The sequence below is a fragment of the Hippocampus guttulatus genome, chromosome 10 (genome assembly GCF_054856545.1).
Source record: "Hippocampus guttulatus isolate MCC_2025c chromosome 10, RoL_Hgut_1.0, whole genome shotgun sequence".
Lineage (NCBI taxonomy): Eukaryota > Metazoa > Chordata > Actinopteri > Syngnathiformes > Syngnathidae > Hippocampus > Hippocampus guttulatus.
This window is the reverse complement of record NC_141270.1, coordinates 10409440-10434252: the sequence shown is the minus strand read 5'-3', so window position 1 is coordinate 10434252 and position 24813 is coordinate 10409440. Positions and strand designations below refer to the sequence as shown.

General features: G+C 40.6%; 1 protein-coding gene across 4 annotated transcripts in view; it reads right to left on the bottom strand.

Moving 5' to 3' along the window:
* adgrb3 (adhesion G protein-coupled receptor B3) overlaps window positions 1-24813 on the bottom strand; it is a 122603-nt gene that overhangs the window by 56035 nt on the left and 41755 nt on the right. For all 4 annotated transcript variants that reach the window (XM_086121746.1, XM_086121747.1, XM_086121744.1 and 1 more), the window contains exons 3-8: window positions 17640-17750; window positions 15536-15697; window positions 9149-9313; window positions 7575-7739; window positions 5814-5978; window positions 4990-5091 (exon numbers count right to left, since the gene is read on the bottom strand). In XM_086121746.1, coding sequence (XP_085977872.1) covers window positions 4990-5091; window positions 5814-5978; window positions 7575-7739; window positions 9149-9313; window positions 15536-15697; window positions 17640-17750 — 870 coding nt within the window. The remainder of the gene's footprint in view (window positions 1-4989; window positions 5092-5813; window positions 5979-7574; window positions 7740-9148; window positions 9314-15535; window positions 15698-17639; window positions 17751-24813) is intronic.

The following is a 24813-nucleotide window of genomic DNA, read 5'->3' as shown; positions in this document are numbered from 1 at the left end:
AATAAAAAACATTTCCCCTGGCGATCCTCCCTCACTAAAACCTTCGCTATTGTTTGTTCCCGTTCTCGCTTTTCCACAAGTCAACACAGACACACACACACACATACAGGGAGGAAGGTCTCAATGCCACCTTTCTGATATGCCCACCTACTCCGCAGCTACTATCTTCTCATCTTCCACTTGCGCCGCATCGTGAGAGTGAGTGAAGACTCTGGATCAGTTCTGCACATTGACTCCAACCACAATGGCGACCGCATTACAGCATCACAACACAACTATGCCCCAACCCACAAATTATACAAACTGCTTTAGGTGCACTTGCACAATCTAATGAGATCAAATAGCGCTATGAAAAACAAAAAAAAAAACGATTACTGAGAGATGCAATTGCATCTAATGTCGTGGCCAGTAAGTAGAAACTTTTTCAGACAGGGTTTTTTTTTTCTGATTCAAGTTTTTGGAGTAAATTGATTTCACTGCTTACTCAACCATTGCAAAATGTTAAGAGCCTTTCTCTCTTGCTGTAGAACAAAGATGTTTTTGGGGGGCTTGTCTGATGACCTTTACCCTTTTTTGATGCCATGGTAATGTGAATTCAGAATGGGAGAAAATAAAAATTTCCAAAGGCAAATGTTCATTGATGTGAAATGCCTCAATCCCTTTGATCGCAATGGAAAAAAAACATTCATGGGGGGTGGGGGGCATTCAAGAACCTGAGCAATAACAAAAGCATGTAATGACACCACCAAAATGTCATATATTACTTCTCTTATACTATGTGGGGGTCATCTATGATCATGATTTTAATTTACACAACCTTTAAATATTGTTATGACACAGAGGTGGTGTAATTAATACATGACAGCCTTGTTGTTAGAGAACTCAGTTTCATTAAAAAAATGGATGTACATGAGAGCTTTTTGGTGCATTAACCTGTGAAGAGTTTCACAGCTTGACGTGATGTTGCAGTAATTGCTCTCTCCTTTAGATGAGTGACATCAGACTTAATTGATCATTCAAGCAGCAGATAGGGACAGAAATTGATCCAAATGATAAACCTTTTGACCATTGCTTTGGAGCACAATCATCTCAAATTATGCAGGACAAAATCAATTATTAGCGTATCGCAAAAAACAAATTACATTATGAAAAGGAGCCCACTGATTACATGTGCACTGACACCAATGTGATTCTAAAACACTCAGTTGATAAAATGTGAGTGGGACTATTAGTAATGCCGTGGTTCTGATAATCAGCTTTGATAGACTCCAAACGTCCTGCAATGTTGGGAAAAAAATGGATATATGAATGACCAAATTTTGGGTTTCTCCCTTTTACCTCTCTCCCTTTAAAAACCTGCCCCAAACTCCCCTTTTTTATTTTATCAGTCCTTGGGTATCTGTCAATGTCAAGGGTAGAAGGGAGCCTTCCGAGCATTCTCGCTACACTGATTGGAACCTTTTCCAAAAAGATTTATATCAAAATGTCAAGGCGCTCTGGCGGCATCACAGTCGATGGCAAATGACCAAATCAGCTGCCAAAAACTCCCCCACCCTCCTGCAAGATGCCATTCATTGATCAGCTAATCATCTCTGAAATCTTGCTGCCAAAAGTGCCGTCCAATCTCTTGGAGACAAAGTGTGCTCACATCTCAGGGTGTCATTATCTAACGGGTCAAAAAAAAGAATAATCACAACTGGACCGAGAATAACAAATCCACCAATTCTGAACATGGCAGTCAGCCTCATTTGAATGAGTAAGCCTGACATGCCGGACGACAGTGCTGGATTTGATTGTTTACTTCCCCAATGCAAATGCACTGCACAAGGGTAAAGTTGAATATTTTCAACCTTCATCTGAATCCTGGGACTCTTTGACCTTGTGCTACCCCTCTTACACAATGTAGCGGAACTCCCATCATCTAGCTTTGCATAAAAATATTTTCGTGACAAATTAAATGCAACCTTGTTCCTGAAGGCCTTCAGAGGTGGACAGGTGGAGCGTTTTTTTTTTCCACCCAGCACAATGCAAATTATGTTTTTGTTTTGTTAATTTGATGGGTTTTGGTGTTATTTTAAGAGGGGTAGAGCCAAGGGAAAAATGTGCATCCTCATTTGGGCACTGTTCTACCAGATCCAGCTGACGGGCTCTTGTTGTGTGTGGCACAAGCACGTGTCAATCAGAGAGTGTTGACATTTAAGTCATTTAATTTGTGAATCATTGTAATACAAATGCAGATAGAGGACAGGAATTTGTTTTCTGTTGTACCAGTCAGATAAAATGGATGTTCACAGGCAGACAGAAGTCCCTTACTTTTGTGTTTCTGTGTGGCTTCACAATAAAGCCCCTTTGTTGCCTTCCACAGAACAGCCTTGTTGTTATCAGACTGCCGCTGAGTATAGAAACTGACAATGTGGGTGGACAAATAAACACAAACAAAACAGTGGTCCACAGTGTGTTCTCTTACAATTTTGTTAATGGTTCGGCCGAGGCAAAGATCTGCATTGTCTGCAGTACTTTTCTAGTTTAGAAAAAAAAAATCCTTCCGTTTCAATCAGCTCCATGCTTGCGCTATGTTGCAGTCTGATGAGGTCGACTTTAATTATTCGTGGGCTTTGTACCATCGTCTTTCCTGTGTTTCTATTCCAGCTGAGATTTATCTTGCAGAGTTCTGCCTTGTCAAAATCCAATTCAACATTCTGCACGGCTGCAGCTGAGCTCGCGCGTTTCGGTCCGCCTGTCTTTCCACATTGCAGCACCGCTATCCACATCGGCCGAATGCCCCCCCCCCTTCCCCCCCACAAGCCGACCCCATCTTTTCGCCTCTGGTGGCAGTTGTCACCAGTGATGGGTGAGCCGACGCTTATGCCCCAGTGCTGTGCGCCGTTTCTATGATGACCTTGATGATGACAGTGACAACGGCAGTGTAAGCGCCTATGCCCCGAACACATTTTGGACACGTCACCAGAGCTGTCTGGCTGCATTCATGTCTCATATTTGGTTGTGGTGCTTGTGCTGATCAATATTTCATCCTTGTTAAGTTGGTCTCAGCAGTCGGAATATCCTGAAGGGAAGAAAGAGGCCTAATCATGGGTTCCTTTCACATCTGGTTCTGTGAGTTTGACCTCAATTTGAATACAAAAACAAAAGGTTGAGAGGTTCTACTCCATTCAATGTTTCATAATGCAGCCCTTACAAACCGTGCTGAGACTTTTGCTGCGGCTAATTACTTGACAAACAAACTTGACCTGACCTGAACTATCCTCCATTATAGTCTTTTCCCCTTGCTAAGTGCCACTGTAGTTGAAGCATAAAATATGTCTGCTCTCTGTATTTTACCCTTTTATCATTACACAAGTCCCTCCATTACGCAAACATTTAAGGTCAAGCGATTTAGCGCTCTCGTGTTAGTATTCTCACAAAAATGCTCCTTCACCTAATGTTCTTCTGCACTGACAGACACAAAGATGGTCTGATTCCTTGCAAATGACAGAATGTTTTGACATAAACAACATAGTACAAAGGCTTACAACTTGCTGACATGAGTGAGGTAGGGCTTTCAAGATAAAATATGCTCGAGATGAATGTACATTCAACTTGCTGACGCTACTGAAGTCGAGTTATCAAGATAAAATATGCTTGAGGTGGATGTGTATTAGAAACTACGTGAGATTCATCAGTACCACTAGAATGTAAGTGGAACAAGAGCACTCGGTAAAAGCTTTTTTTTTTCCAAATCTAAAACATTCGATTACTTGGCACACCAATACGTGAATTGCCCCCCCCCCAAAAAAAACCCCCATCACATTTCATTTGGAACATAATTTTCCGATAGATCTACGGCACATAAGTAAATGTTAAATGTGATTTTCCATTTTTGTTTGACATTGAAGCTCATGGCACCACCATCATCATTATTCACATTCTGAATCAGAATCTGAATCTGAATTATCCTGATGTATGCGCATACACATACAACATATTCATCCAACCATCCATTTTCCTAGCCGCTTTATCCGCATAAGGGTCACAGGGGGTGCATCAGCCAGCCATCTTCGGGCAGTAGGCGGGAGACGCCCTGAACCGGTTGCCGGTTCAGGGCAAATTGAAAAACAAACAAAAAAAAATTATATACTGTATACTGTATATATAAAACCTGGAAAAAGAATCAATACTGTATGTGGTAGCAATAACTGAAAGTTAAACTTTCCAATATTGTCCCAAATTATCATTTCTGATTTGTAAAACTGTTTCGGTTTGGGCTCGTGACCCTCGTGAGGATAAGTGGATTAGAAAATGGATGGATGGATGTTTCGGTTTGGTGTCCTTCAAGGGGAATTATCACCACAATCCACGCTAGTATAAAATCTATTTTTTTTTACCACCTTTTCATCTTATGATTTTATATTGTGTTTATAAGCCCCAATAAAATGCCATTGTCTTCCACATCACAAAATTAAGCAGCGTGACTGCTTATGGTCCTTCTGCTAAATGTCTTATAAAAAAAAAAAAAAAAAAGAACACACGTCAGTGATCTCTTCGATAACAACGCTATGCAATGAGTCATAGCCCTGTGCAAATCTGACAGGTGCTGCCAAGAGTTATGTTGCGTGTTGAATTGGAATGAAGGGATAAAGGCATTGTGCTTTGGATACGGAGGCGGAATTCTGGCACCAGATTTTGTTTTAGTGTCACAAGGTTTTGTAGATTTCACAAAGATTAGGCAAGAAACTTGTAGGACAATAAGGCCTGCTGAGGAGTTGATCCACTGCAGTGCAGCTTAACAGCAGAAATTCAACAATGTTATCATGTGGCTTGTGGTGAAACAATATAAACTGGCTTTTTCCATTTTCCATTTGCTATGTTTTTCCTTCATCAAAAATAAAAGAAAAAAAATAACTATCCTAATTCACATAACAGGACTTACAAATGAAGCATAGGTAACCAAAGACAAATTAAAAACTTTGAAAAATAATTGCTTGTCCTTACCTGTAGCATTAGGTGGACATCTGTTAAAGGCCAGTTCCCCCGAAGGTGTGCGTCTCCACATCATCGACACTGCATAGTCCTCAGGACAAATCTCATATGGTGCTGAAATGCAAATTGGTAAAATTGCGCACTGCATCTACGCAACATTCTGATTAGATTTCCCAATTCGTGCGTAATTTCTGACATGGTGCAATCATTTCTTTGCATTACAATGAAAATAATATATTTGGGTAGCAAGGCGAGCCATGCTCGTTTGTGTAAACGCACAGATGCTATATTTGTTTGTTCAACAAATGAATTCACAAAAACAAAATAAGTGGTGTGAGCTGACAGATGAATCTGTTTACTACCAGTAAGTAACTTTACAATGTAAGCTAACAGCAAGACTTGCTAGCCAACAACCACAGCTAATCGATACCAATTGGATTTTGTACTGCAAGGGTCACTATGTTTGTTTTTCTTATGAGCTAAGCAAATCTAATTCTGACCTGCTTTTAGCCTTACTCAATTGTTGGGCAGTGTATATGCCATGGTGACTCATTATCACCGCTTGATGTAGAAATTGGTATTGGGTCAGGGTGAGCACGTGAATAGTTCATTTTTGACGTTTACTGAAAATGTTGGTTCATTATTTCACGTTAATTATTTTTCTGGTATAAATCCAGACTTCTGAACTTTTAACGTCAGCTCAAGACCGTGTTGTCTGATATTCTGTGTCAAAGGAGCATTGCATATGTATGCTAAATTCAATCATCTTCTCCAAGTACCTGAAGGGGGAAGCATGAGCTGCTTACTGGGGAGAACCGTCAAGTAGTGTGCCTCACCTGGGCACCGTTGGTCGCTGCACTTCCGAACTTCTTCTCTGTTGCCGTCACACTTATGCCCGGTCGTCGCTGCCCCCTGACACACTCGAGTTCGCCTCTGCCATCCACCGTCACAGGATTTAGAGCAGCCGCTCCATGGACCCCAAGGGTTCCACTGGCCGTTCGCTGTAACACAGTCATCTTGTTAGGCTTAAATCAAAAACATCCAATTTGACAAATCTCATTTTGTTACATGGTGTGCTTATCTCACACTGTCATTTTGCACATTTGCACAACTTAGTATGCTAGCGATGGTCCAAAATAGAACAAAATAACTTGGGGCCCTTAGCAGCATGTGCGTTTTATGGCTACAGAAGCTTCTCTGCAAATGGCGATCATTTCCCTCATGCTGCCAACGTTAAAGCACAATAATTTCAAAGTTGCCATAACCAGCAGCAGGTTTTATACCCTTGTAATGAAGACTATTAAACTGAGCATTAGACAAAACAATACTACCCTTCAGCAATGTAGTAATTCCCATATCCTGTTCTTTAGAAGCGGGAAACACATGCAGCGCCATTTCATTGTCCTCCAACGAACCCCCTTCTCCGTTGCTCATATGTAGAAACCACTAAGTCATACTGGCCAAAAGTAAATCTAATTAATTAATGGATGAGCTTTGATGAGGTATTTGCTTTGTCGCAAATATTTTATTAATGGAAACTGCACTGTCCTTCATGACCTCTACAAAGGAGATTAGATGTTTGTTTGGCACTGCGCATTAACTCGTCAGCTCACCCTTACATAACTTTTTATTGACCCTTGGAAAACATCAACAAAAAAAAAATACATTAAATTTTTGAATGTAAGTCAGAAGAATTTTAACATCCAGGGTGAATCTTCCTTTGTTTCTGAGGATCTCAATGACATAATTAGTCATATTATGGTGGTAGGTATGTATGAAGGTGCCAATCAAACTGCCATTACTATTTGGGAAAGGTGGATATTTTTCACCATCAATTTGATGTGCCATACCATGGCAAAGTCGGTGTTAATCCGGCAAGCTTTTGATCGCTCACCATGTGATACATTTGAATTGCTAAATTGGCTGAGCTCATTAAAGACAAAAATTGCATAATGTATCATCACTGTGTGAAGCCAACAACAACATTGCCGGGTTCATTATCACAAAAATTGGAGAAAAATAAACACACACACACCCTCAAAAGCCATTATTGTTTCCTTTAGTGCTTCGGTTTGAGTGTGCAGTCGTGAAACAGCTCGACAGACTTCGGAATGAAAGACGAATAACAAAGGAAAGAAAATCTGTGCTCTTTCAGGCTGCAGCGGCAAAAATTGCATCAGGAGATTATGTGAAGGCCTCGGTGTGATGAGACAAGGCTTGGTGGAGGCCACTAAGCTGACATCTCTGAGCTTCTAATGCATCAATGGCATTGACAGACAGGGTGGACGCCTAACCCGGAATTCTTTGAAAGGCATACAGCATTTCTAACTGGATTTTACAAATCCAATTGATAGAGCATGGTCTTGAACATTATTGCTATTTCCCTGATTCTTTCGCTGTGAAGCTTTGGGGCAGTGCAATCGAAAGCACGGCTCAAAGAATCCAAGGTCCGTCACTAATAAAAGTGTACTGTAATTATAACGCCATCTGGGCCTCCATTCATCCCTTCATATTTATGGTACTCATAGACTTTGGCTTTTTTTTTTGGTTTGTCTTGTTTTTTGTTGTTGATTTATTCATATATATATATATTTTACCTGTGCAATCAGGATTATGGCACTCTCTGCTTTCTGCCCAGTGACCGCGACACTCCGATCCCCCATGTGCAGCCGCTGAGCACTGCCTGGTCCTCTGCTGAGTGCCGTTGGCACAGGTCACTGAGCAATCGCTCCAAGAGCTCCACTCTTGCCACTGTCCATCCACTGAGGCACCAGCCACAACACAACACAACACGCGTGTCGCAAGTGACGGAAGGGGAAAAAATAAGATATAAATAAGGGCAGACAGAAAGGGAAGGAGATTTTAGAATAAAAACCAGTGGAACAGAAGTCTATTGAGCAGCATGGGTACTTCTGAAGGACTTGACCACAGCTATACTTGGATTGCGATGACTGTCAAGGACTTTAAGACTTATGCCATGCTGTCTATGCAGGGGAAAAGACCAACTCTTAACAGACCAAAGGCAACATTTAATGTGAACGCAAGAATGATGATCAGCGCTAATATGACTTTGAAGCCGGCTTGCTATTATTGACACTTCACGGGATTTGTAAAGTACGGCAGTACAAAGGCACCGCAAACCCTGCATTGATTCAGCTTTGCTCTTGTGATTGATTGCAGCATGGTAATATGCATAAAAGCTGAAGCGCTTCTATTTTTAAGCCAGTTTTACTCTTTGCTAATTATAATTACAGTGATGATTTTACTCAGCCTATACCACCCAAAAAGGGTTTCTGGTTCAATGGCTTAAGCATTTAAATTGGTTGCGGATTCACAGAGTAAAATCCCATCTGCTGTCTTATTATTTGTCAAGCATGCCACATCATGTTCATGTCATAAGGTTATGCATTGATGTACTGTATGTCGATCTTATAGCAATATATGATGTCGCTGTGAAACGATTTGAACAATTTAGGCTTGACAATGACATTGTTTCTTTTCTACTGCATGTACTATGAATAGTGTGTGTGTCAAAGCAGGAAAGAATTGCGGCGTTGCGGCATGACCTTCACAATCATCTCTTTTAGACCACACGGAGGCTAGATACCACATGAGTATCGATGCTCAAGGACAAGGACAAGAGTTGAGTCAGCTTACTTTCTCTTAATTAATAAACCAAAGTCGGACATTTGGGACCATGGGCGTTACCTTTTCAACAGATGATTGACAGTAGACTGAATTTGGTGATACACAATATCAGGTGCTTAAATTAGCCATTAAATGACTACGTTTGCAGGGTCAAATAGCAACTTTTAAACAATGTGAGATGGGCAACATGCATTCATCAGGAAACCTTGATTACATCGACACATTGTCCTTGTACACTGAAGACGATATGAAATTATACATTTAAAACTGTTGAGTCCTTTGTGGATTGTTTTGAAGAAACGCTTGGCTATGAAATAGAAGAGATCCCATTAGTATGACATACACATTTGGCATTGGACAGCACCAATCTGTCCCCCCAAGCCCCTGGGATTGAAACCCATTTTTAATTTGAACCTCAACCAAAAAAGTTGGGGAAATCTTAATTTGATCCACCCCTTAATGGATGCCGATCAAGAGTGTCATTTTCTAATATTTCTTGGGTTATCTCACAAACAGATGATACCTGGGCAACGTGCTATGTTGCAAAGCTTAGTCTGTGTCTCAGGTCCGTCGCAGGCCCGGCCTCCGTGCTGGGGGGGCGCACACATCCTAGTCCTAGTGCGGTGACCTCGGCCGCACGTGAATGAGCACAGACTCCACGGCGACCACTCCTCCCATACACCGTGCACTGCGGGCACAGAGAAGGTGTCAGGCCTGATCAATATCCCCCTCGCCGTGCCATTACAGAACTGGACAATCATAAACTGCACTGAGCCATAAAAGGAAATCAAATCAATCAAAAGTAATTACCGGTAGCCATTATTATGATAGTGGATGAAACACTGGCCACATGGACTGTGCGGGGTCTAATTCACAAAAGCTCAGGCGCAAACGTCAGTCACTTATGTTTATTTGGCAATCATTATTAAAGTTGTTAAACTGTCACACAGAAGAGAGAGATCACTCTTCCTGGTTTGTTGTAAGAGTCTTTCAAAACAAAGATGTAGTCGGCCTGTGGCAGGACTGCTCAATTTTGCCACTTGCTGATTCTTCTTAGACTGCAAATAAAATTTCTGCAACGCAGACCTAAGGTTAACGTGGGCCGACAATGGTCCGCTGCAAATCTGTCACTGCGACAACATATTCATAATTGTTATGCAGCCGACAGCCTACAGCATAGGTGTCAAATTCAGGTCCTGGAGGGCCGCTGTCCTGCATGTTTTCCAAGTCTCCCTGTTGCAACACACCTGATTCAAATGATCAGATCATCAGCAAGCTCTGCGGAAGCCTGGCATTGAACCTGTTCATTTGAATCAGGTGTGTTGCAACAGGGAGACTTGGAAAATATGCAGGACAGTGGCCCTCCAGGACCGGAGTTTGACACCTATGGCCTACAGCCTGGTTCCTAACTTTTGAAAGAGCGGTCAAACTCCATAACTTATCAGTAACATCAGATTTCATGCAATCAAGGGCTTCGACATCAGGCGTGCAAACGATGCAAGAAATGTTCCCAAGGCAGGCAATTATTTCGTCTTTAAGATCAGAGTAAGTCCCAGATGGTGCAATTTTATTTTGGGATTCTCAAGATGCACTCCTGCAACAATTGTCCCTCAATATGTTAACGCCGAATCAGACAAATACATTAAAAGAGCTGCATGTTAATGATAAGTGAAGACACATTTTCTTTTCATTTTGTGCCTTGTCATTAGTGGAGTTTTAAAGGACAAAAGTGTTTTGTTCTAATTTCCTCATTATACACAATAGCTGGCAAAAGGTGTTGTTTCGAGGGGAATTTAATTTTGCGTCTACAGCCGACAGATGGCAACTTCCTCCTCAAACTGCAGACATTGTTTGCGATTGCCTCAGTTTTACTTTGGAGAGTAATATATGGAAATCAGAGTGGCAGACGTACAATAGGTTTGACAATTCATGTCTGGCCTTGGCACCGGATAATAGTGATAATAAAGCTCTGTAGCCTTATACAATTTAGCGTAGATCACCGGCAACAAGGTTTACGAGAGGGGCTGCTAGAGGAGATTGTGAAATTTAGTTTACGAGAACTTTACTTTTTTTTTTGCTCTCTGATCGTACATGTAATGAGTGGAATGCAATCCCACGAAACATCACAGTCCATCTCAAACTGCTCATTTAAAAATAATTTGAAAAAATGGCAACATGTAATGCTGCTGTTTTGAATGATTGTATCTTTGTTTTGTTTTTCCGCTAACCTGTTGTTTTATTTATACCAGGTCACATAGCTGTGTTCCGTCTGGCTTGGGGACTACTGATGGAAATGAGCCTTTTGGCTATAAATGGGTATAAATCCAAAAAGAAATGTGTAGGCCAAAATCAAAGCCTCATGCTCATCAACATTCTGAAAATTGTTCTCTTGTTTATTCTGAGAATGTATAATTAAAAAAAAAAAAATGATGTTTAACCCTGGAGAACCCTTTTCTTCTTTGGAAAATGATGCATTTTACATTAAATGACTGCTATATGTTCACTGAACACCAAAATACATTTTTCAAACATTTAATGCTTTAATCCAAATTTAGGATTAGGGCCAAATTTGACCCTTTGGGATTTAAGGGTAGCATTTAATTAAGTAGCAGAATTTATAGGGGCCAAATTTGACCCCGTGGGTTCTCCAGGGTTAAGCACTTTAAGATACAGGAACAACATGTATAGAAATGCCCTACAGGATCAAAGAGAGGAAGTGAAGTTGAGTGTCTTTGAGGTTGCAAACTTCGGAATCGGACCCGAGTATTTCAATAATACACACCAGTCGAACCACTGTCATGCAGACCAAGGAGGACCTCACCAAATGTCAAACTGTCGACTCAAAGATTTTTAGCTTTTATTTTGTGATTTGAAAATAAGTTCCGTGTCTGTTTCCAACAATTCTCATGGGAACATTGTTCCAAACAAATCTGAAGTTGACCGGTGACCTGGAACAGACAATGAGCAGATTTCTGGGTAAAAACTAGACTGCTCCAACCTTGGGGATTTTATTTTTCTACACAAGGCAGCTTTGTAGATGGAACATGAATGGCTCCCATTGCACAAAGGCAATACCGGTAGTTAGAGTTCAAGATCAGTGCTGGGGCATTTGGATCATAGGATCCGACTTATTGTCCCCGCAAAGGCATGTCAGCATTAGTCCGAGTCCACTGCCTCTGGCCACTGATTTGACACTCCGAACTAAAGTCGATCAAACGTAGCAAAGTACACAATGTCTATAATATATGTTTTTAGGAATCATGGAATATTAAGCGGGCGGCGCGGTGGTCGACTGAGTGGGGTTTCTCCAGGTACACCGGTCCCCCCCCCCCACATTCCAAAAACATGCATGGCAGGTTAATGGAAAACAGTAAATTGTCCCTAGCTGTGATTGTGAGCGTGAATGGTTGTGTGTCCTGCCATTGGTTGGCAACCAGTTCAGGGTGTACCCAGCAGACTGTTCGAAGACAGCTGGGATAGGCCCCAGCATGCCCCGCGACCCTCGTGGGGATAAATGGATTAATCCATCTAACAAAAATTCTATTCTGATTTTGTGATGATCATTTAACTTCAAATTTGCTGCGTTGGTCGGATAATGGATGGATGGATGGTTTTAATACGACGCTGCAGAGTGCCACCAGTTTCAAGCCAAAGAATCACTGGCCCGTCAACTGCAATTTAGCAAAGGGAAACTGCCAGACACCTTCAATTATTGCTGTCTTTTGATTGAGAAAACGTTGCCTTCATCATATTTACAACATTACAGATAGTATAAAATGCTTCCCATTTCTGAACTCTTTTGCATTTTCTTCCTTTCTTTCGTACAAAATAAGGTTTGATTCAGAAGCGGCATTGTGTTTTTTTGTTTTGGGGGGGTTCAGTTCGACATCGGTTAAGTGCCTTTTTGTGTCGAAATTGTAAAACTATAGCAAACAGACAAACAGAACGGTCTAGAAATGCTAAGACAACAGACCTAATCAATTTAGATGTGATTCAAGAGCACCAAATACTTGGGGACAAATGGATTTTTTCAGCTATAAATGTCACCTATTGAGTGTTATTCCTTAAATAAAAGCTGCCTTCGAGTCGTCAGCCTCGATCGCCCCAGGTAGTATGAGTTCTGTTTCAAAAGAGGTGCTATTAAAAAGACAAATAACTCTCAAAGCATTCAACACTTTGATGGATGAGTCATGTCTGCATGAATGACATGACTAACAGCAAAAAAGAAACACGAAAATATGCCAATTTCGAAACTGATATTTCATTATTAATGACTAATGAAGATATTTTTTCCTGCAGAGCAATGCCTCTAATTTTGGCACACGTCAAATTGGATACTATGCATCCTTCGACATGCAGAATTAGCCTTTTTTTAAAAATAATCAGTCATTTCATTAGAAGTACTCATTTGTATCTCGAAGAAAGGTTTTCTTCAATGGCACAAAGCCAGTTGGCAGTTTGCTTGTAAGTTTAGTGCTTCAATTTTCACAAGACTCAAAATTAGTTTTGTACGAAGCAAAATAAAAGCAGTATTATTAGAACAGCTCAGAAGATAGAAAGCCCATCTGCGTTGCAATTTTAAGAAGTGCATCCTTTTGAAAATTGCAGACCAGATCTTACCTTGACACTTTGTATGTGTGAATAGCCTAAATTACTTTAGAGTTTTGTTTCCTTTTATTTTGGAAGAATGTTCTGAATGCAGGGGCGGCCCGGTAGTCCAGTGGTTAGCACGTCGGCTTCACAGTGCAGAGGTACCGGGTTCGATTCCAGCTCCGGCCTCCCTGTGTGGAGTTTGCATGTTCTCCCCGGGGCCTGCGTGGGTTTTCTCCGGGTGCTCCGGTTTCCTCCCACATTCCAAAAACATGCATGGCAGGCTGATTGGACGCTCTAAATTGTCCCTAGGTGTGAGTGTGGGCGTGGATGGTTGTTCGTCTCTGTGTGCCCTGCGATTGGCTGGCAACTGATTCAGGGTGTCCCCCGCCTACTGCCCGAAGACGGCTGGGATAGGCTCCAGCACCCCCCGCAACCCTAGTGAGGATCAAGCGGTTCGGAAAATGGATGGATGGATGTTCTGAATGCATAATTGGCCAGACAAAAGTAAAAGGGAATTTTAAGTTCCACCATGCGGTTGTGAGGCCTATTTTTGATTTTTTTTGTTTTCCCCCCGCGAATCCGAATGCTGTTAGATCTAAACAGCAGTCACTCTCGAGCTGCTATTCACTCAGCTGCTATTTGAAATGACTCATTCCATTTCTCCTGCGCAGTAGGATGTTGACCCTTTTGAGCACAGCCAAATTTCCACTTACACATAGTGCATCTGAAATCATGTGTCTAAAAATATCTTTCTTTGTATTGGCCACTTTACACTCTTGGATACAATTAGAGCCACAATTGATCAGGCTGGTGTCATTTCTCTATCAATTCACAGTCCAAGGGCTGTGTTGACACATGTCTGGTTTAGTTGTGTTAAAACCAACTGTGAATGTGATTGCTCTGCAGGTGCCATTCATTTGGTCCAATGTGGCAAACAAGTGGCTCTTTGACATGGACTTTGGTGCGGAACAGTTCACTTCATTTCAAGTGTGAACACTACATTGAAAAAAGACACAGCCACTGTTAAAATGACAGCATCATATTCTTGACGTGCCCTGCGATTGGCTGGCAACTGATTCAGGGTGTCCCCGCCTACTGCCCGAAGACGGCTGGGATAGGCTCCAGCACCCGCCGCGACCCTAGTGAGGATCAGGCGGTTCGGAAAATGGATGGATGGATATTCTTGACGTTAAAATGAGCAGGTGCTAGGATGTACATGCATCAGTGCTCAAGCTTTTTATGACATCTCACTTCATTTTTAAAAAAGGAGAGAGATAACGTAATAAATATATGTAACCCAGCAGACCACTTTTGTTTAGAAAAACACGCTTTCCAAGTCCAATCCTGCTATACCTTTATGAATATAATTTTTTTTTAATTGGCCAACTTTGGGTCCGGTGATAAAAATATTACTGTAAATTAGGTGAAGCAGCCCAAATATGCACAACTCTAACTTTAACTTCAGTCTTCTGACAAGTGCGTCTGAACATGTTAAGCTGCTCATGTGGACACCGTGTCCAATAAGAACCACGCAGACGAACAGTGAATCCTGCCTCATCAAAGAATGTGATCGCACCTCCTGCAGTCGGACCACCGGGATGCCTCACAGCCTGACAGCTCACACGGTGAGAATTCTTCACACTTCTGCCCTCTGACTGAACCATGAACTTCTTATCAGATGTGATTTCTGGCCTTGTACATTTTTGGTCATTTTTGTTGTGTCACTCCCAGTCCAGAAATTAGTATTTGCTATGTTTGCACTCAGTAGATTCTATTTGATCTTGTTTAGTTTATGATGGCGTCTGTTTATTCTGGAAGAACGGTTAATCAGTCACCACCGGGAACAAGCACCTGAGCGAATGCCAAATACACACCGTCAATCACAAGTCCGACGCTGCTATGTGATGACTCATCTGGCCTATTATGTACATACTGGGTTGAGGGCGGAGGGGTTGTGGGTTGGAAGGTGCGCTTCAAGAAGCTATTTTTGAGTTTCCCTGATAATCTTTAAGGAAATAATGCAGATGTCTTATCAGTCGCAGCTCCATGCAGAACCAAGTGTCATTAAACCATTTTGCTGCTGATGAGGTGCCTCTCAGTTATATGAAATGATGAAATCATAGCGGTGATAATGACAAAAAACAAAACAAAACACACACTTTCACAAAATAACTAGAAGGAAAACACTTGATCAAAGAGTGATTAAAAAGATGATCATAATACGTTGTAAGACACATTCCAATACAACACATTTCCTGCCATTTCAACAACAAATGACTTACAAAAAAAACATTCAAGAATCTGCGGCTAACACTACCTGGACAAGGGGCAGTGTTATTGCAAACCCTTGATTCTCTTAAAGGGCCGCTGCAGTGTGTTCCGTATGGTGAGACACATGTTCTTGTTCGCACCTGCGACCCTTGCCCGCATGTTACAGAGCAAGAGCTCCACTGGGACCACTCCTCTGCACCTGATTCACCTGTATGGGAGAAGGGTGACACTAGTTAAATGCAGCAATATGGTCTTGGGGGCACGGCTAAGGAGTGGCAAGGTGGGCAGTAAAATGGGGGAGAGGCCAAAGTTGGCCAGAGAAAAAGCGGTATTTTCAAGATTTAAAGCCACCAGATTGGGTGCTCAACACTATAAATATATATATATATATATATAAATATAATATTTTTTTTCCGGTGATCTTTGACAAATAGGTAATAGATTGTTTTGACAGCAATCACAAAGTAAGCACATCACTTCAGGTCATAACAAATGTGTATTTATACAAAGATCACAGAAATGTGGCTATCAAAAATTTAGCAGTCAACATAGTTGCGTTCTAAAGAGTTTTTTTTTTTCCAGTTCATCTCTATGAATATTTCAAGCATTTCAGTGAAACAAAAACATGGTAAAAAAAACAGGTAAAAAAAAAATAGCATAAATAAATGAAACTTCATAAAAACACAGTGACATGCAAGGATGATGACATCTGATAAAACAAAATGGAAACTGTGATGGGAGTTAGTTAAGAGGTGGGGACTATGGATCGCCCTGCCCTGCAGCAAAACTGTAATTTTCTTGTGGTATTTGTATTCTTTCTTAGTTAAATATAATGATGTTGATCACCCCAAAAATGATGAGAAAAAAAAAAAAACAACCAAAAAAAAGAAAAACGATTTCTGTTGTAGGCCTTTTAGCCAACTGTGGGTTATGCTATTATTTATATTAGAGTTAGGACTAATCCTGTTCATGTAAAAAAAAAAAGTCATCAAATTAAGGTTATTAAGCAATAACATGCATTCACAAGAGCCCAAATGGGACTCAAACATGAAGCCCACAGAAATCCAATCCTGATGTAGCAGCATGATTATATTATCCACACCACAGTAGAACAAAATGCTTGGTATGCAATTATTATTCCTATTTTTTTTTTAATCTAAAGTATGTTAATGAAGACTTTTTCAAGAAAAGTGAACGCTTTAAGCATCATATGCTTTAAAGCAGCTCCTCTCAGCATAGCATGATAACATAAGTCGATTCAGCCAATTAAACATCGGAACTCTGCCACTAAATTTGGAGATTATAAAATAGACTGGAAGGTGGATCAATTTGTTAAATGAGGCAGCACAGGGAGTGTAAATAATGTGAGGATGAAGCACAGAAAACCACACCAATAATACACTTCGACAGGGATGCAACGTACCAAAAGTGTGTGTTACATGGAAAGGAAAAGTGTTGATGGGTGGTGCTGTTAATCTTGGAAGATGGTGGGTTGCAAATTAAAATGGCCATGAACCGTGTATAAAATGTTGGAAACAGACAGCGATGTAAACACGACAACAAATGGTAAACACTTTCCCCAAATCAAACAAAGAACTCGATTCTCCAGAAGAAATAACCCACGAAATCCATTAAAATAAATAAATAAATAAATCAACAAATCAACTTAAATTATAATAATAAACATGAGAATGAACTCCAGATCGTGCTTTGGCATCTTAATGGCTGTTTTTATTTTTCACTTTTGAATTATTAAGCTCCACTTAAGTCAAAGTCACATTATGACTTGGTTATCAGCCTAATGGCATTTCATTTATCACGCATTAGAGGATTTGAACCACTACGTCTGGGCCTTAGTTTTAAAAGTATATTCTGTGTATACTGAATGACAAAACGGCTATGTGAAAATACGTATAAACAGGCCCACAAAAGTCATCTATGTTCCATGTTCAAAGTGAATTATAAATCAATGAAAAATGCGCCTTATCATTTCTTATGTAGTCACCGGGAATGAGTTGGGTAAAAAATAAAATAAAAAATCATAATGCAGAACATTTCCACTCAAGAAGGTGCAGTACAAGAGAGAGCATGCATGATGAAATTAAGTTTAGTTCAGAAAATAAAATAGGGAAATATAACTATTATATTACCAGTTTGTGCCATAAATTTAGCAGATTCAGCTTGCTCCTGCAGGGCCTTTGTGTCATGAACTGATCTTGGCCGCTGACTTTTTACTGTATGCTCTCCGATCATTCCATATTCTAAGAGACAAAATAGAGGTTGATATGAAAGCTATGCTTTGACAACAAAACGTTATTACATACTCTTGGTCAGGATGTTGGGAACAACCGCAGGACATGGCTCGAAACAAAGACCACACATGTTTGTTTTTAATCTGTCCTTCACTCTGGGGCATAGAACAATGCAACAAATTTAAGGGTGAAGTCAAATTCTTAATTGAGCTTGTAAGCAGAACGTCGACACAGAGCAAACATGCAAATTAACTGGCATATCGCTTTTACTTGACGACCACGTCAATCCAAGCGGCGACCCTCCCTCCCGCTCTCCCACATACCCAGAAAAGAAAAAGAAACCAAAATGAAAGTAAAATGTGTAAGCAGTAAGAAAGCCACAGAGGAGGGGGGGGGGGGGGGGGGTCATGGACATAACATGCGATTGATCCACAGTTTCCTCTTGTGATTCATTTCATTCTGTTTGACTCAGGCCAAATGACCGTGAATGTATTGTATTTTGAGCTGTGCACTTTGCAATGCATGCTCACTTTGTCTTCAACACAGGGACAAAGTGATATGACAACACTGACAAAAGCAATGGGGTACTCAACCGCGACTTCAATAACAATCCAATAATTGTCTGCTTGAGGTTAACTCATTTTAGTGGAAGACGACAACTTTTGACACTGTGGTCCTAACTGAGGTGATTTAGTCATTCCCAATGCAAAACAGGTGATGGATAACAAACACATCAAAGTCACACAATCACATTGCGTATCGCTGCGGTCGGGCGGAATCCAGGTACCTCCAAAATTGTCACTTTTCCGGGCGACCCAAACACCGCATGTTTGTTTCATCCAATATCACTGCGTCTTCAAGGAGGGCAAGCCATTTTCAACCCTTTAAATTGGTCAATTATTTGTTAACCTGAAGATGCATAAGTGGGGTGACCCCTGGGCTATTTGTAGTTGAAAATTTGTATTATTTAATCTTCCATGCATTCCTCAAACAGATTGGCAGTGACATGAGCCGATTTGGATTTGTATCTAAATTTGTAGTTTTTAAGTTATTGCAGTTTTTGCATTGGTACCACACTTTTCCATGTGTAGGGTCAAAAACGACCCCAAGCACTTTCTATAAAATTTCAAAGGTGAACCCTAAACACCTGTGATTATTATTAATTGTGACTGGTGGGTATACAATAGTACATTATTTACTGTTGATGCACACATCTAATACCAGCAGTCTGACCACCCTGGAGGTCATTTTTACAGTAACAACATACACGTATTCTCATCACCTGATATGTGCTGTTCCAAAATATAAACTTATTTTCCACATCCATGAGGTTTGTGATGTCATTAACTCATTCAGTACCAGCCCATTCTAGACCAAGTCTGAAAAGACGTTTAAAAACGTTTTTGGGAGTGAATGAGTTAAAGATATGAAGGCATGCTCGCATGCTACAACAGCCCAACTAACCGAAATACGTTCTTGGCGGCCATGTTGGTAGGTGCAGCGTTCCCATTGAAGGCAATATACAGTATTGAAATCAAGTCACTATTAGCCCATTTCTCAACCGAGGTATACTTTTTTTGTCAATGCATACACAACATATGCAAAGAAAGCCAAACAGTATTTTTTTTTTATCAGTGAAAGGTTATTTCTAGTTGCACTGTTGTAACTGTATGATCTTTTTTCTTGCTGTCCACGCACATATGGAAAATGCTGATGCCTTTTGTTTCTGGTGTGGGTCAGTAATAAAAAATGAAACAAGAGAAGTACAGAAAAGTAATTCCATGACTAACTCAAGTGAGTGGCGAGAGAACTAATTACAATCATTTGTGAGAAGCAGGTTGGAATATTTTGTAAAGGTGTTGCATGGCATTACAGGGCACAAAGCACGTTGCAAGCCATTAAATGTGACTTTTGAGACGCTATCTTGGTTGGGAGAGCTATTCGGGAGACTATTAAACATCTTAAAGTGAACGTAAAACTCATGTGTCTTCATTCAAGATTATTGAGGAATAAAACTGTTGGCATCCATCAAAGAGCAGATTTGATCAATATAGAAATCCATCATGGTGATTTTATTTCTTCAGATGAGTCATTCACTTTCCCAGGCTTGCATGTAATGTAGCATGCATTACAGATATTTTTGATGACAGATTAAAAATGTAATGCTTATTTTTTGACTGTGAGACAAGTTAGCAAAATATGAGGAAATACCAATATTTCTCCATTGAAATAACTTTATAACTTTCATTAATTCTATGCATTGTTATGAGAATGAAACTGGGCTGCTGACCTTGGGACAAGGTCGCTAAAACTAAAATGTGATACATTTATTTGGTTGGAGACAGAAATACAAGACCCCCCCCCCCCCCTATCTCTCTATGTCTCTCTCACACATACACACACACACGTGCAGAAAGAAGTCAATAATAAACATAAGTTTTTGCTCCTTAAGTGAATTACATAAATATCCCGAAAAAACATTAATCAGCTCATTCGCTGATACTTTGAACATTAAAACGGCAATAAACCCTGTTAAGAACACAAACTGGTCTTTAAGGATCACATTTTAAGGATAGGATAGGATAGGAAAACCTTTATTAGTCTCGCGATGGAGAAATTCCCGATTCACAGCAGCAAAGTTATGAAAGGAAGAAGTAGAACAACAAAATATAGGAGCTGCTGGAAAGGCAGCCACTCACGCGGCGCCATTTTGGAGTCAAAATAACAAAAATAAGACTAGATGCCTAATCGTGCCTCAAGTTTCGAAGAGGTTGACATCAACAAGTCATCAGAGGTTTGAGAATGTGATTAGGCTTTTTTTCGGCTAGTGCGTTACTCTCAATTTTAAGAAAGTGATTGGTTTACCCCCATGAGCCACACTGGTTTGCACATTCTTGTCTCTGTAATCTATCTGCTTGAAAGGGAATATCATGCTTTTGCTTCTGTTCGACTCATAACCTGCTCCCTTGAGTTTGAATTCGTCTCTCTTTTGAAAATGGAACAACAAAAGCATCTGAAGAATGGTCAAGTCTCTTGATTTCTGTGTTTAATATGTTTCCTGACCTGGCTCATAACTCAAATAACTCATCGCAAGTCATGTTTCCTGACTGAAATGCATAGAAATGCCTTTAATCTGTTCCAGCCCCTCCAAAATACACAATAAAATTATAAATAAAAACAAACAACATGCATAACCTTTTTTTGTTTCCAGGTTAGCTTGACCCCCAAAATGAAAAAAAAATAATAGAAATAACTAATAGGAAAAAAAGAACATAAAGATTAGGTGTTTCTTTCTTGAAGAATTATTCATTATCTGCAACCACCTGCTTGTTCTGAAGTGTGCTGGTGCAATCTAGCAGTTGCACCTCAAGGCAAAGGAAAAAAAAATCAATTGGCCGAGTGATGGCGCATATCTCAAAAAACTTGTGTGTCGGGTCACTACATTAATAACACAAATGATTAGTAAACTTGTGTCCACTGGGCTCTGACTTAACAGGAAAGCATAGTTCAAATGTTGAATTGCCATAATGCTGGACTATTTGCTCTCATCCTTGCCAAACTACTCCGTTGAGCCTGATTTGTCGGGCTCAAGAGCTTTTCAGACCCATCACAGCTCAGCGATGCTCTCAGGCTTAATTAGCGGCTATATTTACAAATATATTCCTGCATGATTTAATTAATGTCCCACAACTAATTATGTGCCGTATACTTGACAAACAAGTCAAGAAGCAGCACCCAATCAGAGATTCCAAGTTCCCTGTGCCGGTAACCTTCATCTGTATTCTGGCTTTGATCAACTACATGTTGGGAATTTAAGGCTTATAGCATCAGCAGTGATCCTGCCAGCCACATCTTCGCTGCATGGACATGTTCCATGTGCAGTTCTATTCAAAGGCCTGCCACCCGTGGAAAAAAAAAAGTGACTTTGGGCACTTTGCATGGCAATGCTGCAAATTTAAAATCCTACTTTCTAGGGCCACTGTCAGTCATAGACCTTCAAAACGAGGGTCACTCCCCCTTTATTGTAGCTTTTACTGGAAGTAGCTCCTTTTTTTTTGCCCTTGATTTATTCCTGACCAACAATCTCAAACGGGACTCTTAATGAGTGGCACTTTATTACTGCTGCACTTTGAAGAGTTTAAGATCCCAAAATAGCGAGAACCGTTTAGTCCACGCAGACCAGAAAGAGGAATACCTCATTACTCAATGCTTGTCTTTGATCCACTTCCCAACAGCTGAGCTTAGGAGGCTGGCACATTGTCGTTCAATGCGGTGCTATTTTAGGCTTTGTAAGGTGCTTAAACCCAGTTTTAGAGAAGCTGTGACAATGGTGAATGGCAAGAATGCATTTAAAATGTAACCTGGTCTATCCGGTTCGGTTTGTAAGGATAAAGGAATATTTGCTTCTTTGTGTGTCCTGTTTATTCATTCATTCATCCATCCATTTTCGGCACCAATCATACATTTCAGGATCATGGGTGAGCTTGAGCGACCTGGACAAGTCGCCAGCCATTCAGAGGGAACATCAGGTCAACCAACCATTCACACACATTCACATCTTTGGGCAATTTAACGTGTTCAGTGAACCCCACATGCATGTTTTGGGAATGTGGGACAAAGTCTGGAGGAAACGCAGGGAAGCAGAAGGGCAGAACATTCAAATTCCGTCCAGAAATCCTTGAACCAGAATCTCATGCTATCATTTGTTTATAAAACAGATAGAATTGACACAGCAATGTGCCCACCTACTATTAATTGCATTAATAATTCAGTTGACATTCAAAATGATTCACTCTGTGTCACAATACAGTCAGATAGAATCTAAATTGATTCTAACAAATGAAGACTCTCCATTGCACTAGAAGTTACCAGCATCCTTCAGAATGATGCAAACTATTGCAATAAACCACAAAAAAATAAATAACACTTTTAAAAATAGCCAATATAAAAATATTTTATTAATATCTCCTAGAAAACTTTATACTTTCTTTTTCCATTTTGACTTAACCAAAAAGACACTTCAAAACAGTGTGCAGTGTGCAAAACATACGTATATTATATAAAGTCATTACACTATTATAAATAGCTTTATGAATTGATTTGTATTTAATTCGAATAATAGTTACGATAATGATAAAGGTGGCCAATGAATCATGTATTTTAATTGAAAAAGTATTTCTCAGTCTAATACTCAGAAGTGGATTATCGTCAGAAAACATCTGTATGACTGTTATTCATTGTACCGCTGTTACGCTACCACTTCAATTCTGGCACAACCTCAAGGATGGACCACCAGAGGATGTGGGGGGGGAGTCAATTTGTCATTGATTAAGAAAATGAGGGGGTTGCGCTGACTCCGAAAATTATCATCATATTATCTATCATATTTCTTCTGCCATCTGTTTGCTTGCTCTTGACTCCTCTAATGACTGAGATTGCAGCCAAATTAGAATTCCGCGCAGCCGCCACTGCACCTCATTGAAAAGGATGTGAACTCTCCCAAAGACAAGATAGCACTCAGACCGACACTGGCAGAACAGTGTGATATAAGCCATCTGAGCGCATTTTGTTGCACTGATGTGCAAGCAACGAGCGGCAGCTGATGAAAGAAGAGTATAGATCATTTGCAGCACATATCTAAAGCACAAGGTTATTTAGCAGTACCACGCTGGGCAACCTAGATGGAGCTCCGACGTTATCAAAGCACTGCATCAAGAAGCCCTGTTGCTGGGTGTTATAAGCAGATGATCCCTCTCTCTCTCTCTCTCTCTCTCTCTCTCACACTCACACACACACACACACACACACACACGGAGTCATGTCGGCTTCATCACTCTTGTTTTCATATCACTTCAATTCATCCAAACAAGTAGAAATTGAATCTCGGCTGCTGTTGAAAGCCACAACAATAAATGCATATTTCCCAAACTAAGCATTAAACTATAATGATGTGCCACTGGGAAAATCAGCCCCCAAAAAAGAAATATTTAATAATAAAAGACGGTCTTAAATAACATGAGGGAAACTGAAAATATCACCAGCAGCAAATGAAAGCTACCCCCTTTCCGTTTCATCTACCCACAAAGATTTACTCTCTGCATGATAATGCGAGTCGTGTATTGTGATTTCAGTTCCGCTGCATGATGCTATCAGAAAATGGATCCGCCTATGGAACGTTTTCAAGAGAAAGCGATGCCAAGCTTGCAGTTTATAACTAGCAAGATCCACAGCTTTAGAAAAAAAAAACGTGTGCTGAACCACCCATGAGTAAAATTGCTGCTGGTGCAGGGCAAAACTGAAAAGGACTACTGTGTACTCACAGGAACAAGGATGGAAGCAGATTACTAATGAATCACGAGTCAGGAAAGTGCATTTAGATTTGTGTACTGCATTGGATATATCGGATGGGTGAGGTTCTCATCAGTCAACAGTTTAGAATGATCCATCCATCTGTGTTTTGCTTGTCCTCATTCTGGCTGACTGGGGAGCTGGAGCCGACTGGTCTATGCAGGCCTGATTTCGATAAACAATCTTTCCCACGCACACTCACACCCACGGACAATGGAAATCCGACATAAACCCAACGTATCTCATGATTCGGTTTAGGGACCAACAGGTGGCACTGTAGGGCTCCCCCGGCAGCTGCACACCTGTTGGTCATAACTAATTAAGGCTTTAAAAGGACTCCCAGCCCGAACACTCAGTGTCGGGTCATTGTTGCTTCTTGCTACTGTCATGTGTGTTGCTGTTGCTTCTTGCTACTGTCATGTGTGTTGCTGTTTGCTCTTAGTTTCTGTCATGTTTAGTTCATTGTTATGTTTTAGCTTTAGTCATGGTTTTTGTTTGATACTTTGGACTTTGTGTGTTTGGGATTTAGTTTTCTTTGTTTTAAATACAATTCTTCAAATACACCCTGCTCCTCCCTCCTGCCTGGTTTTTGGGGTCCACCACCACCCTGCATCGTGACAACGTACATGTTTTTAGAATATGGGATGGCATGAGAGTAGCTGTGGAGACTCACTGAAGCACTGTCGGAACATTCGCATGTGAGCCGAGAGCCTCTCGACTGTAA